The sequence below is a fragment of the Drosophila erecta genome, unplaced genomic scaffold, assembly GCF_003286155.1.
Source record: "Drosophila erecta strain 14021-0224.00,06,07 unplaced genomic scaffold, DereRS2 tig00000000-arrow-pilon, whole genome shotgun sequence".
In the NCBI taxonomy this organism is placed as follows: Eukaryota; Metazoa; Arthropoda; class Insecta; order Diptera; family Drosophilidae; genus Drosophila; species Drosophila erecta.
Genome location: NW_020825194.1, coordinates 13763045 through 13778599, shown reverse-complemented (window position 1 = coordinate 13778599; position 15555 = coordinate 13763045). Strand labels below are relative to the sequence as shown.

General features: G+C 43.0%; 1 protein-coding gene across 1 annotated transcript in view; it reads right to left on the bottom strand.

Annotated features, from left to right (window-relative positions):
• Positions 1-351: 351 nt before the first annotated feature.
• The window catches only part of LOC6551900, a 77081-nt gene continuing 61877 nt past the window's right edge, over positions 352-15555 (bottom strand). Inside the window, exons 12-17 of the mRNA XM_001980579.3 lie at positions 14464-14672; positions 9237-9399; positions 4951-5172; positions 3541-3840; positions 2561-2718; positions 352-1729 (exon numbers count right to left, since the gene is read on the bottom strand). Coding sequence (XP_001980615.1) covers positions 833-1729; positions 2561-2718; positions 3541-3840; positions 4951-5172; positions 9237-9399; positions 14464-14672 — 1949 coding nt within the window. The 3' untranslated portion in view covers positions 352-832. The remainder of the gene's footprint in view (positions 1730-2560; positions 2719-3540; positions 3841-4950; positions 5173-9236; positions 9400-14463; positions 14673-15555) is intronic.

The window sequence follows — 15555 nt, the reverse complement described above, 5'->3', positions numbered from 1 at the left end:
CAGCTCCTTACTGACTTCAGCTGACATTTACAAACATTTACAAAGTACCCTTCGAAATTAATATATACTTCTCGTTAGTGTATGGTAATCTGATGAAAAAATATGGCATAGGCTGTGTGTCCATCTGAGTACTTACTGTAAGGAAGGAACAATCATCTTCTGCTGCATTACTCATTTATTTGAATTGAGTGAAAGTATACCTAATGAAATGAAACCCTAATTTTTCTGGCTGCATTAAAAAATATAGCAATCTGTGCAAAATTTGCTATGCATTACGAGTTCTGAATATGTATTTCCTCGTTTCTGTTAATTTTCCGCATTGAAGTTTGATTTATTTATATTACAGCTTGGGTGTTTTAAATTACCGTTCAATTTTTATGATGCATTAATTAAACATTGTTGTTAGAATGTACACCTAAATTATAATTTCGTTTTGTGATATGTAACTACCACAGCAGCCGCATATAGAAAATTAAATATGTATATTTCGTGATTGAATTATAAATTGGCGGCCTAAAAGAATTAGTAATGTGGGCTTACTGGTTGCACATTGATAAGTTAACCGAATTACTGCTTGTATTCTTTAGGATTGTAATGCTCAGTGCAGAAGATTTGTGGCAGCCTTTGTATGAGCTTTGTACTAAAAAATATTCAGTTCCTCGACGAGCACACAAACGATTTAATTCTACAGAACGCTGCAATTTACTTCAATTCGTTTTGGCAACACTTAGCCTAGACACCAACCACGAAGAGCTCAAGACTTACATGACTACATAAATTGGTAATTTCGGGGATTCGGGGCGGCGAATATCCGTAAGATGCCAGGGAGACCTTAGACGCAGCTCTCCTGCTGCGAATACATGAGCGGGGTGCGAACGGTGACTATTTCGCGCGAATAGGACTTGCCCACGCCCGAAAGTCCCGATAATGAGCTACTGGGACTGGCCACGGCCGCCGTGGTGGAGGCCAATCCGCTGCTGTTGCTCGATACCAGCATCTGGCCATGGGCCATTTGCTGCTGTTGCTGCTGGTGTTGCTGGTAGGAGGGTGGCATGTTGGACGCAGGATGGTGGTGCATTTGCTGGTGCTGCTGCTGCTGTTGGTGCATCATTTGCATCATCGAAGCGGAGTTCTGCGGACCGCCCGCCAGCTGCTGCTGTGCGTGATGATTGTGCGGCAGTGTGTGGTAGCCACCGGGATGCTGGGGCAGGGTGTACATTTGCACGGTGCCAGGCGACACCGTGGATGGGGTGCCATGCGATCCTGGCGATGAGATGCTTGCCCCCGCACCGGTTACCCCCGATCCTGATCCACCGACACCGACACCGACACCTGCCACACCTGTTCCTGTGTCCACCTGCATCGTCTTGTACGCATCGATTTGCGCATATATCGTCGGCTCCTCAAAGTAATCGTAGTCGTACGTGGGCGGCGGAGCGTGCTGGTGCGGATGCTGCATGCCGCCCGCATTTGGCTTGTGGCGCTGCAGCGTCGCCGTCGCCGGAATGGTCGGCAGCAGCTTCCGCATACTGGAGCCGTGTGGCAAGGTGCCACCCAACATCGGATGGGGATGCTGAACCTGCCCCTGCTGCTGCTGTTGCTGTTGCTGCTGCTGCACCACGTGCTGCACCACCCCCACCCCGCCCACGGGCTGACCCTTCTTGGAGGCGCCACTGCTGCCGGATGGCATGTTGGTCAGCGACAGCTCGGCGTAGTGCAGCTCATCGTCCTGCAGGAAAGAGAATGGGCCAGGCATTTAATAAACCGCCACCACAGAATTTCTTGGAACAGTCGAGATTCCACTGAATAACTATTTGCTTGATGAACCCAAATACTTCTGACGCTATTTATTTCATCTTCATTTCAACATTCTGAGGAATAATTGAAAAACATATTTTTAAGCTTTCTGAGGAATTTCGATAATAAGCACAAACAAACAATGAAAGATTCTTAGAAATATTAAATTGTGGACAGAGATAATATTTAGTTTACATTAAACGAAAAACTAAGACAATCAAATCAAAAAGGGTTATAACTAAATAATATAAAATCAAAAACTAATTGTTAATTAGTCAGTAGCTCTTTTAATTAACAGCTATTATTATTCCCAATTCCTTTCCTAATTAAATGAAATTAGTTTCTGAGAAAAGAGTATTAGAAGAGTTTTTAGCAATAAGCACGAGGCATTCGTCAAGGTAACTACAAGTAACTTAATTTTCAATTTATTAAAAAAAACAGTTTGGGCTTTCAAGAAATACAGAAGTACAAACAAGATTACTCCTTAAGTGAGAAAATAGCGACAGAGTTAAGGCCAAAAGCCTCATTGCCAACTGTTTTCCGGGCAGGGCTAAAATCACAAGTTTATTTTCTAATCTGGCCCAAATTGTTTTCAAGAGCATTAGGATTTTCGCAAGAAATTTGCGACATCAAATCAAAGCATTTGTTATGGCAATGCTGTCGGCATTTTGGGTGGGTCTGCCCCCTCACCCGTCATAGAGTAGTTCGACTGTAATTAAAACTTTTCGGTGGCCAAAAGTTTGGCCGACTGCCGTCGACTCACCTTGCTGCTCTGATAGGTGCCACTGTCCGCCGAGTTGGCCTGGACGATTCCGGTGCCGGATGTTGAGCCCGGCTTGCAGCTGATTTCCACCTCGCTGGTCGTTGAAAGATGTCCCGATGGCGTTTGTGTTGCTGATTTTTGTTTATATTCGCCATCAACTGGATGGAAATTCCGGGTGGGGTGAATTCGGGTGATTGTGAGAACATCATGGAACGGATCAGAATGGAGAACGCTTAGTTAGTTCGAAAAGTTTTGAACTGGCCGACGACGTCGTTTTCGTTTCTCTGCTTTGTTGTTAAGTAGCAGGAGCAAGGCAAAAGTTTTTGGCCCGGCCGACGCCCTCAAATCTTTTGGTGATTTTCGGCACCAAGTTTTCTTCCTGCCCCATTTTGCTACCCACCGCCAGCTTCCTTGGCTTTACCCATAGTTTACTTTTTTTGGTTTTTTTTTTGGCCATGAAATTGCTTTACGTTTCGAAAATTGATTAAATTGTTGTGCTGTGCTGGTGGAGCTGCTTCTGCTTTGGCTGCCGCTTGATTTCTTGATTGCCATTAATCAAGCGAGCACGTGCAGTGAGTGAAATTGCTGGTGCTCCTTCTGCTGCTGCTCCTGCTGCTGCTGCTGCTACTCCCCATTTTGCCCATTTAACAGGGTCTTTAAGGCCCTCGACTGCAGACACATGAGCAAACAAGCTAACCGGCGAGGAGCTGACAGCAATTAGCTGTCATTTAAATATTTCAGCACTGGCACAAAAATGCAGCCAGCTCTCCAGCTCTCTAGCTGCCCAGGACTTTGGGTCCTGTTTGTTTTGCCTGCATGAGCCCTGGACGGCCTGTCAAATGCATTTGCATAAGGGGAAGCCCCAAGCCAGCGGCCATAAATTGTGAACAGAAGCCTGGGCAGACGCCATTTATCTTGGGGGCACACCCAGAGGTTGGGTATCTAAGCAAAGGGGGTTTTTTGTGGAACCGGTAACTTACCCTCATTGTAGGGCACCACATCGGGATTCTTCTCGTCGTACATCTCCTCGGAGTGACTCAATGGCAATGAGATTTTGTCCTTAATTTGCAAATTGCCCGGACGTGAGAATTTCGCATTCGGATGTACGAATTTCTGTTGCTGCTGATGCTTATGCGAGCGCAGCTTCAGTGCGGCAATGGTGCCAATACCGATGCACACGATGGCCACCAGGATGCCCACGAAGATGCCAATCGACAGGATCGGTGTCAGCTCGAAGTTATCAGGACTCTGGGCGCTGCCCTTGTAGGAGGTCAGGGCAACTGCAAAGGTAAATGCGATTCAAATATTGACAAAAGTTGAATATTTAACCATAGTATAAATATGCTCTTACGAAGCATTTCTCTTAGTTAACATCCATATTTCGATTTCTTTCGGTGTCTCTAGAAGGCATACAAATCTCTCCGTTGACTGAATGAATCCTCTATAAATGCTGATCATAATCAAGCTTAACCTTTACCCAGAGCATCTACGCTGTGACCCAGCCAGCCAAGACAATTTTCTTTTCTGATTTCCATCTCTGCCTGGTTTTCCTGCCGTTTGCTGTGTTTGCTTTGCACTTTTCTTTCCCCAGTGTTGCCACTGCTCGGACTGACTTATTTGAAAAATTGAAATGTCGGCTCAAGTTGTTTACACAAAATGTGACTGTCCCTTCTAGATGTTCTGCTCGCTTTTCGACTTCCTTTCCTTTGGTTTCCCCAAAAGGGAAATGTACGAAAATGAAAATAAAATTCTTGTCAGCTCTTCCTTTGGCTAATTAGCATTACAATTTCCTTTTTCGTTTAGACCCCTTACCCTCAATAAAAGAAAGTCGCTATCCGCATTCTTCCAACCCCAATTCATTAATGCTAATCATTTCAGATTTTTTTTTTTCGCTACTTTGTGCGAGGGAAGAAGGCCGCATAAAATTTTTGCGTTTACTGCCCGAAAACTGCAGGCAAAAGTTTTGTGTCGCTGAATTTACAATTCATTGAGCAGTTTAGCGTAATTAAATTTCGAGGTGGCATAATAATCATAAAACCCAGTACACTCTTTGCTGCGAAACTGATACAGCGGCTTTTCGCCGCATTAACTTATGCAGTTCGCTTCGTTTTGCGCAGAAATGAGAGTAAGTCTCAATATTAGCATAATAAAAGCATAAAAAACAAAAGAGCACTGAGCGAAAAAGCTAACTATTTACACTATTTTTATTTTTTTATGAATTTGTTGAATGCAAGCTCTGCAGAACTCATGTGACATTTTTCCCGCAGTGCTGATTTGCCCGGTCCGAACTTCTCTTAGTATGAAATTTCTCCCGCAGTGCTGATTTGCCCAGTCTTAATGACATATGAATTTTAAATTTAAAATAGTAGTAATGGTATTTTGTAACTTACCGGTCTGCTTCTCGGCCGCCTTCAAAGTGTATCCATCGAGGGCAATGGCATCGCTGCGTCCTCGTCCATTGGCGGCATACACATAGATCCGGAAGAGACGACCAGCATCCAGACCCGTAACACTCAGGGCCGCAAACTTGGCACTGATGTTGGCCTGGAGCTGACCACTGTGCTGATCGAAGATTTCCATGAGGAACCACTGCCGCATTCCGCCATCGAATCCTGCGAAAAGAAGAACAGACACCGATTGCATAACTTGTCACGAACTGGGGCTTACTTTGCATATTGACCGGTATTGGCATTAGCCAAGGGGAAGGCAGCTTTGAGCTTATTAATATTAAGTAGTTGCGGATGGATTGGCGTTTCTTATTTATACATTGCTCAGGGGCTTGGCGGGATTTATTTATGACTGCAAATGCCAGGACTTTGGTTTTCGGATTTTATTTGATGCCAGGTAAAACAGATAAATGGCCTTATCACTGACTAAAAGCTTTCAAACTTTGCAATGCAAATTCAGTGAGAAAACCTTTTCAACATGGAAACCATTTACAATGGCCATCAAGTTAGCAAATTATTTGTTGACCATGTACTTAATAACGATGAAGTCTCTTTTATGTCCATTTATATTTATTTCAAACGCTCTCAATTCCATAAAATACAAAAGCCTTTCTCAGAAACACCCAACTTGAGGTCACTGCTGCCGAAAATATGTATTTACAGTAATCTAAAGTTACACTTTAAATGCCATTTAATCACACCACAAAAGGACTGGCCAAAACCCACTCCAGTTCGCCCCTTTGACTGAAGATAGGCGAAGCGGTTTTGGCCAAAAGTAAGAGGCTAATGTTGGGCCACTTCTTTAGCGGCTGTTTTTGCCTAGCTTTGGCAGCTCAAATGCCACTTCATTGTAGACACAAAAGCCGACTTAAAACACTTGCGAAAAATGTTAAAATATTTTGTAATAAAAGCAGCGGCCAGTGAAAAGGTTTAGGGCGGGTTTTTCACCAGCAACAACTACTTCAGCCTGGCACACGCCCCCGGGTCCCAAGGAGAAATTGTTGTGGAAAATGTTTTATATGTTGCCATGAATTTTAGTTGTTGTTGGCCGCCTTTTTAGCCACCCGAATTCGCCGGCACAAAGAAAAGGGCACGGAAATAGAGTAAAGAGAATGTGCTTGGCCTTTGCCTCAAAGCGTCATTGTTCGATGGGTGGCTAGGGTGCTGGGTGGTTCGGTGGTTCGGTGGGTTTATTCCATTCTTATTTTCTACTCCCTTTCAAGGAATCCACCCCCTGCTCCTTTCTTGTTGGCGGCCATTTTGTGCGCACTTTAAAACGTTTAGCTAATGAAATTTGCCGCAGCTCCGTTGTCAGAGCAAAAAAAAACTTCATTGTAATGGGTTAATTTTATTTACTTGGCTACAGCAACAATGGACGCTACGCAAGTGGAGTAAAAATAATAAAGCAAGAGCGACTAGCAACAGCAACAGCAGTACACTCAAAAAAAGCATTAAATGGCTTATGTAATATGTTGATTCATCAGCATTTTTAACATATAACGATTTTAACAGTATCTTAAACCATTTAATTGCGAATTTTGATTCAGTCAATATTGAGAATAACATTTTCTATTTGTTGATCTTAAAGTGTGCTAAGTACAGCTGCATTCAGAAAATGCAGTTTCTTCTGCATTACTTCATTTTCCATTGAATTAGATTATTTCTCAGTGCAGCAGCATCGTCAGCAGCGAAGCAAAATGTTATAAACTGAAATTTCATTATATTAAACCGACGCTTGATGAGTTCGGTTAGCTGCCGTTCCCATTCCCGTTGCCCAGTAAGTTTGTTATATTTTTTGTTTTCCGACCAATGGAAAAATGAAAACAGCAGTAGCCAACCGAACTTGGCCCCCAAAGATGTGGAGTTGTCTTCAGTACCGCACATTGGATTCAATTCAAGGCGGGCTGAGAGTTGGTTTAAGCTCCGTTCGGTTCGGTTTGAGCCGAGTTGAGCTGCGGCGATGGCCACGTCGAGTTGAGTTGGCCAACTTGCGTGCTGGCTTATTAAAGTCGACCGCAGCTAAAGTTGAGTTATTATAAAAACAAACGACCAAGGGCTGTGGGCGGTGGGTGGTGGGTGGTGCTTGGTGTATGCCAGTAAGGGGCGTGGCATTTCACCAGTCGTTCGCCTTAATGTGAAGTGCAATATAAAAAGTATCGCATTGTGCGCGCCACCCTGATCCTGATCCTGATGCTGCTGCTCTTGTGTTGTGCTTAAACAACTTGCGTTAAAGTTTTAATGATGCTGATGACTATGATAATAATGTGCAGCCACTAAATTAGCAGCCCGAGGGGCGGAAAAGGGGGCGAAAGTGGGACTGTGGGAGTGATGCGGTAATAAGGCGAACAATGGCTTTTCAAGGCGGCGAGGGAGAGATGGAACAGTAGGAGCTTTAAGTCCTCGCTGCACTGCATACGTAATGGAAACTAAAGTTCGGTCATCAAGTATACGCAACGTGGCCGCTAACGAGGGCTAGATAAGTAGATAGCTTGATGAGGAATGACAAGCGGTTGTTCTATTCAGATTAAATTGTTAGTAAGTTACAAATTTACATGAATTACAACTATTTCAATAAATAGGTCAATTTTGCAACAAAATATACGAGAGTTTTTTAGAATTCAAGTACAATTGAAATTTTAAGATTTATTATCAAAATTACTATAAATGCATCCTTTCAATTTGAATACCTCTGAAGTTAAAGATTAAGCCAACAAAGTAATTGCTGCCACATGCGCTGGCCCAAACGGCATATGAAACGTATAAAAAAAGGGAAAACTCAAGCATTTCCGAGCAGTCTCATGAATCGCAACAATGAAGGCACTGCCAAGGAATTTCCCTGCTTTTCGCCATTCTGCAGCGCGTAGTAATGCAATTACACATTACGCATACGCGATGTGGGCAAGCACTTGAGACAACATTAAGTAAGCAAAACAATTGCGATTGCCGGCAATTGGTGGAAAACATTGAGCGCTTAAAGCGGATGGATGGGGTGGGGGAGGGGGGAAGTGGAAAAGTGGAAAGCGCCAAGCGGGGGCGTAACAAACAGTAGCGGGAAAGAGCGCCATTAAGTATGCAGTTATTATGCGCTTTTTGTTACACTTCTTGCAGCAGCCGCCTCGTTATGCAACGCTTTGATTTGCGTTGCCTTTTCGCAGGATCCGCATGCTTTTCCCTCCGGTTTTCCCCCCGCTCTTGCTCTTGCCACCCTCTCGATGCCCCTGTCTCCGGTTCGGCACTCAAGGACTGCATAAATGCATCATAAGCTCGGAGCTGTTGCAATTTGCGAGGACATTTCTCTGTCTGCGCTAATGTGCAACTCTATCGCTGCGAACTTTGAACTCTGGGACTGCAATTTGTGCTGCTTATTTTGCGCTTTGCTGGCATTTTTCTGTCTTTGCGTTTTCCACTCTTGCGCTGCGCATAAAATATGCGAATTGAATTTGTATTTAAAGTTCCGTTCTCGGTCTTCTCAGTCTTCGGAAACTGGCAACTTGCAACTGGAAGGCAGCAAGTTGCCTAACAAGCCAAAACATTTTGTATGTACAAATTTGCGCTTAACTTTCGGCCGTGCACTCTTCGTCCTTTCCGCTTTCACTCCGCTCATCACCGGTCTTCTTCTATTTTATTTATTACTGCAAATTTTAAACTGGAATTGAAATTTTAGGAACATTATTTCCTCCGCTCTGCGAAGCGTTTCCTTTCTAGTTTTATGCTTTCATTGCGTTTTTATTATTTGTGTCTGCATCACGAAAGGAAGTTGGCTGTGCTTTACGATTGTGTGGATATGTGTTAGTGTGTAAGTAAGTGTGTGCGTGTGTGTGTGTGGGGGGGGGGAATGAATCGGTATCTGTATGAGTGGATAGACATACTCGTAGATGGCTGCCAAAGTGCACTTAAGTCGCTCATGTATTTTAAATGAGTCTGAAAAGCGTTGCAGGAAACTCAACATATACATGTTACATCTCTCGCACACTCGTGTTCATGCTGCAAAGGAAGTCTCAGGACATGACCACTCCCACTTGCGCCTTTCCCTTATCGCCCCTCTGCCATTGACCAATGCCTTTTTCGGCCATTGATTGGCTCATCAGCAATTATAGAAACAAAATGGAAGGAAAAAAAAAGCGACCAAACCGAAACGAATGAAAAAGGGCAACAAATTGGCTGGCAATTTGACGTATATATATATATATATATATATGTATGAGCTCTGTGTGGGCCATATAACTCACCTTCAATGCAATAAACCTCCAGCGAGTCGGACGTTTGATTGACCACCGTACAATTGGTGGGCGCTTCCGGTTTGCCAGCGGCTATCAAATGGAACACACAGGGCTCCTTCTGCTGACCCACATTGTTGTCGGCCCAGCACATGATGGTGCCAAAGTCCATTTCCTGCAAAAAGCGGAGGAGACAGTGTTTCGTCAATACTCAAGGGTGAAGATGGGTAAAAATAGATTGAGTACGAGGACAATCGTTAGATTCATTCATGGTCCCAAACGCATACGTGTACATATTTTTATTTTATTTATTTTTAGAAAAAATCCTGATGATATACACATACATATATTGCATATTTTTTCTAGTGATCCGAAATCAAATAATCATTTCTCTAGTTAAGTTGGATACTTGAAGGAAAAATATGTATGTAGCTTTTAAAATTCTTTTAGTGCCACTACTTAAATTCAACTCTGGGACACTCAGTTAAATGGAATTGAAGAAGCCGCGCTCGACATCAATGTGAACTTAATTCATTAAATCAATATGGATACGGGGCCAGTGCGTTGTCAGAGTTGCCCTGATTGATTGCAGCTGTCAATAAGTTTTTCATTAATATAATTTCATGTCATGTCAATGCTGGAAGGCCGAACAGAAAGCCGGAAGGAAAAATTCCCCGGCAGTAAAAACAAATGAAGCATTTTGTGGTTCTGTCCCACGGCTATCCCATATATGAGAGAGCATACACATACTCATATACATTTACATCCATATCTAAATCCGTGCAAATTGTGGGCGAGGAAGGAAGTCATGTTAACATGGCCCTAATGCCTGTCTATCCCATTGTATACCAGTGCTAAGTGGCCGCCTGCGGTCTTAGCCATTGTTTGTGCCTCTTGTTTATTTGTTTGCATTTTGTCAAATGTTGTGCTAATGAAATCCTTCGTCTCCGGTCAAGTGCACACACACTTACTCATACTCCCACACACCCACCAAACTAGTGGACCATTCCCACAACACGTCCCATGCAATCGATTCGCTTTCGTGGCCCGTAACTACGTATCTGCGTATCATTGTGTCTTTGTATGGCATGTTTACCTTTGTCCTTTTCCGTTGACTGCGAGCAGCAGAATCAACGCACTTAATCAACTTCAGGCTGGCAGGACTCATTAAAAATTGAAATCACTTTCGGGTGCACGGCGAAAAGTCAACGCAAATTGCAGCCTATTTGTCAGTCCGCGCGCGTTTTAACCTCGCTTCTGCTATCTTTTTGACTCGCAACGTGGGCGTGGCTGTCATTTTAATTAGGGCAAGAAAAGAAAAACATGGGTCACAAAAAAAAAACAAAAAAACCAACACACCCACCAAAAGGAAAGTTTGCCAACAGCCTGGGGAAAAGTCGAGATTTATGGAAATTGGAGAATGGTTAAGGTTCTACGGCCTTCGCTGATGGAAACTCCAATCGTTTAGAAAAAGAGTTTTAGAGTTGGCAGCTCAGATTGATTACTGGGCCCATTTCATTCTTTTTAATAAAAATCGATGGGTTTGCCATTAGGCTTTTATTGAGTTTATGCACCACGAGCATCCAATTAACTGAAATTGAGATATGAAGACTGATCATCAAAATTTCGCTGCTTAACTTTGATGTGCACCATTTAAAATTGTTCTTATACAAATATTATATTTTGCTTCTAAAATAAATAGAACTTCCTTTCCCAGAAACTATCTTTAACTTTAACAGAAAAATGAACTTCATGTGCGGTAACAATCTTTGTGTACAACCAGCTTATTCTACCATCAGAGGCAAATAAATTGCGAATATTCTGCAGCCTTTGACTCGAAATTTGAGCAACAGTGCTTATGCAAATTTATTACAAATTTATGAAAATTAAAATAGGTATTCATCTATGCGTGTGTTAGGCTAGTGTGTAATTGCGTTTGCAGTTTTTGTTGTGCTCTGTTGTGTTAGTGTTTGTATGTGGCTAAAGTGTTGGCACAAAGGCGCCATGTTGGCAGCTGCCAACACTGCGCATCAACACCAACGGGCCAAAAGGGAAAGTGGCTAGAAGCAGGAGCTACGTCTGCGGCAATATTATAATGGACCTGCCAGGGCCAAAAGCACAAAACCAGTATCCAGAAACCAGAAACCAACTCACTATCGCACACATAAGCACACACACACACACAATTGCCAGGCATTTAAAGTAATAATCAATGTGGGAGATGCACAGCACGCTCTGCTTTTTCTATTTGCAACTGTCATCGCCCGAGGCCGACAATCCTTGATAATTTCCTGTCCCTGGGGCCCCTGAATTTATGCCCCTCTATTTATTATGATTATTTCATTTTGTTTATATTGTTCTAATGTTGCGCCAGCAACAGTGTAAATATTGTTGCAGTAGCAGCACCAGGAGCAGCAGTTGCAGCCGTACAAACGAAAACAAAATCCATAGAATATGCCAACGTATACTTGATATTTTTCCATGTGTGTGTGTGTGTGTTGTTGCGAGTGCCTGTGTTTATCTGTGTGTGTTTAAGGGCTCTAAAGAGGACAAAATGCCACTTCAAGGCATTGCATTCTGTGCATTTCGTTTCAAGTCAAGTCTAGTGTTATTATTTATGCATTTTAATTAAAAATTTAAACATTTAAGTGACATTTTAATGAGTTTCTTGCACTGGGGTTCACACAGAAAGCGATGGAGCTGTGCCCCAAAAAGCCGAGAGACTGACATTTATTTTTGTGAAATATTTGAGAAATTTATATGTCAGCAGCGGAAATTGCTTGACATGAAAGCCTGGCAAAAATTGCTCTGCTCACACATAGAAAATAGCAATGGAATTGGGCGAAAAAAATGTGAGGAAATGCCCATGCACAAAACAAAATTAATGAGCTGTTGGCTGCCTTTGAGCAAATCGCACGGACTGAGAAAAAAAAAAAAATGGGAAGGAAAAGCGAAAAGAAAAGTCCCAACGAAAATGTGATGACGGCAACGACGACGTTTGAGCTGCGGTTGGCGGAAACCGGAAACAGCATATATGACAACCGAACGGAAGGGATTTTTCATATTCAATTGAGCTAAATGATTTATCTCTGTGTATGTGATTGTGTGTGTGTGTCCAATCAGTGCGATGGACTAGTGTTTGTGAGCGGAACTCATTTGAATGCCGTTTGACTGCCTCGCAATTCGTTCGTTTGATCGCTGAAATGTAAGCCGAGGCTGTCGCCGCCAGTTTGATTAGTTCCATACCGAAAAAAGGATCGAAAAAAACAGGAAAATTCGTAAAAGAGACGGAAAAGCAAGGAAAAGGGCAGAAGCAACCGCAACATTTTAAACTGGGTCAACTAGAAAAACCAGACGGAGCGAAGGCCCCGAAACTCTAAACCAAACCATACCAAACCAACTGGGTGCCATGCAACTTAAACAACTGTGTTGAGAGCCTCTTCTCAGCACATCCCCGCGTACCCCCCTGGAAAATCCCCCTTCCTGTCCTGGTCCATGCCATTTGCAGCATCCAGTTGCAGCTCCTCCACTGTCATCGCATAATGGCAGCCATGTTGGCTTACAAGCGACCACAAGCCCAGTCCGAAAAACTTAACACGTTTGTGGTCAGACAGCCAAGCGGAAATGTAGGTGGCGTACTGGCTGATGGGCAAAATGTAGCCATAAAAAATCTCTGGCAGGAGTTGGCTAGGATTTCAAGATGCCAATAAAAAAAAACTCAATGTTGCTGGAATTCTTATAAAAAGTTGCGTAAATGTAATCGACTTTCCCTACGAGTATACTTGATAAAAGGTGTCGTCCTTGATCCCTTAAATCTTTCTTTCTCTCTCGAGCCTCAAATTAAATAAATACCTAACACAGTATTTAATTGCGGATTTTAGTTGATAAAATAGAACGTTAAAATCGTTGCTATGAATATCACTTTACTTTTTTCTTTGCACCACTTAATTTGAAGTCTCCCCACTTCTGAGCTTCAACAACCGGCAATGATTGCTAGTATCATCTCCTGAGCTGCAAATTTCTATGGGCCACTCCACATGCAACTTTGTTCGGCTGACCGTAAAAATGTACACATCTGCTGTCGAGAGGCTGACATGGGGAATATCAAATGCAAAAACTGAAATCCCAACGATTCGGACATTGATGGGAGTGTAGCTCATTGATGGCCAATTTGCCCGGCCAATTGCTGGGGAGGAGCTCCGACAACTGCAATCGCAATTGCTGTTGGCCATTGGGGCCATTAATGCGGAAATGCTGCCAAAAAGCGACAGAGACAAGAGTCAAAAGAGTCGGACAGAGCCGGACAGAGCGGTGGAAGGTGGTGAGCTTTATCCTCTTCATTTTGGCCAATGATGATAACTATTAAAGTCAATGGCATTTACTTCCAATAATTTTCCTGCTCTTTTGTGCTAGCTTTTTATTTTTGCTTTTGTTTTTTTTTATTTTGTGCTTCCCAATAACCTTCGACATTCAATGGTGTTGTTGTGGATGATAATGATGATGATGGTGGTGGTGGTGGTGGCACTGCTGCTATTGGATTTTTAATTAGAAAGCAGTGCTAATAGAATTTTTAATTAAAATCGCTCGACTGGCACCAATGGCTGGCTGTTGTCTCTATCAGGAAGGGCTTTGCTCTACTTTACTTTCCCTGTTGCTGGCTGGCAAACATGACACGCACACAGGCCCAAATAAATGGCAACAACCATGTGACCCGCCTATTAATTAAAATTTTTGCTATTCAATAACAGACACCCCCCGTGGAGTTCAATGATACGCACTCTGCACTGAAAAAATGCCCTCTAGCGCTAAGATCATTGATACTAGCAATCCATTTGCTTAATTAAATAAAAACATATAGCGAAGGCGTAGAAAGAGTTATTTTTTTTTCTTTGTTAGACTTTTCTACTCTATCTATGTCTATTAAAAAACTTGAATGACCTTTTCTATCGTTTTTTAATTTCCGTCTGTCATTTTTTCGCCCAGTGGCCAACAGCCAAAATGTCAAATGTGTCCATAACAATTTCACATTAAAAGCGAGCGCAGCGAAATATGAAATGAAAAATTTATCAAAGAGCCGCATGCTTTTACCAGAAATGAATCGAATGTCTGACGTGTTTAGCATTTAACATGACGAATGCGTCACGCATCTGCAAACCTCAATCCCGCCGACATTTGTCGGTTCCCAGGCGATTTTCCCGGAACCTCCGTTTTCGGACTTTTCGGACACTTTAAAACTTACCTTGACGGGGGTGTAGGTGAGGGTCGAACCCTGGGCGGAATGGGGCCGGAAACCGCTCTGCGGCATGTCGAAGGTCTCCGCCGTGTTGTTGAAGGACCACTTGAAGTTCTCCGGCGGCGGAAAGGCATCCACTTCGCACACTATTTCGGCGGCCTCGTTTCGCGCCACTCCATAGATTTTCTTTTGATCGGGCCGGCAAATTGGTTTATCTGCAAGTCGAAAAGCGGGGGAAAACAGTCGGTGAGTGCGGAGATCGAATCAAAGTTGGCTATAGTGCAGTTTGCTGTTAGCATCTGCAGCTGGAATCAATAATCTGGGCGGTGGCTTCTTTGTTTTAGCCCGCCCCTTCACAGGCTCGGAAAACCCAAGTAGAAAAGTTTACCCTTCTGTGTGTTCCTTCCTACAAGCTCCGTTTTTGGCCATTCAAGCAGCCCAATAAGCTCAACAAGGACGGTTGAACAGAAAACAGATACCGAAAAATAACCGAACCGAAACGGGTGAATCAACAAAGAAACTGAAGAGATGGCTCACTTTTAAAGGACTCAAATACCTTTGCTTTCTTTTATTAAAATGTATTTTTTTTAATCAATCCCAAATAAAAACATTTAAAAAGGGATAAGTTTCCGTACTGCAATGTGAAAGACGCTCTTGAATTTTCCGTTCAAAATTCATAAAATTTTATAAAACTACGAAGAGACGTCTCGAATGAAAGAAAAACTTTGCGCAGCGAAAACTTTTAGCGACATCAAGGAGAAATGCAAGGGAAAGCTGAGTTGAGCAGGCCAGGGAATATTCAATTTTCTAATCCTTGGCCGGCGAAAATCTTTCAACCGTCTTGCCACAGTCACGAAACTTTTGAAAGTTGCAAGTGGCGAATTTATTGTGCCATTTGACAACTGTCGATATTGCATGCCAAACTGGACCAGTAAACAAATTTTCAGCGCAGCTCGGGGAGCAAGGAAACGAAATTACGCTGTCCGAAAAGGGGAAAATGATGGCTACCAGTTGGACACTGAGTTTTCTGGCCAGCGGAAGCTCTCTGCGTAAAACAAAAACACGAAAAGCTGAAGAAGGCAGGAGTGGAAGTGATAA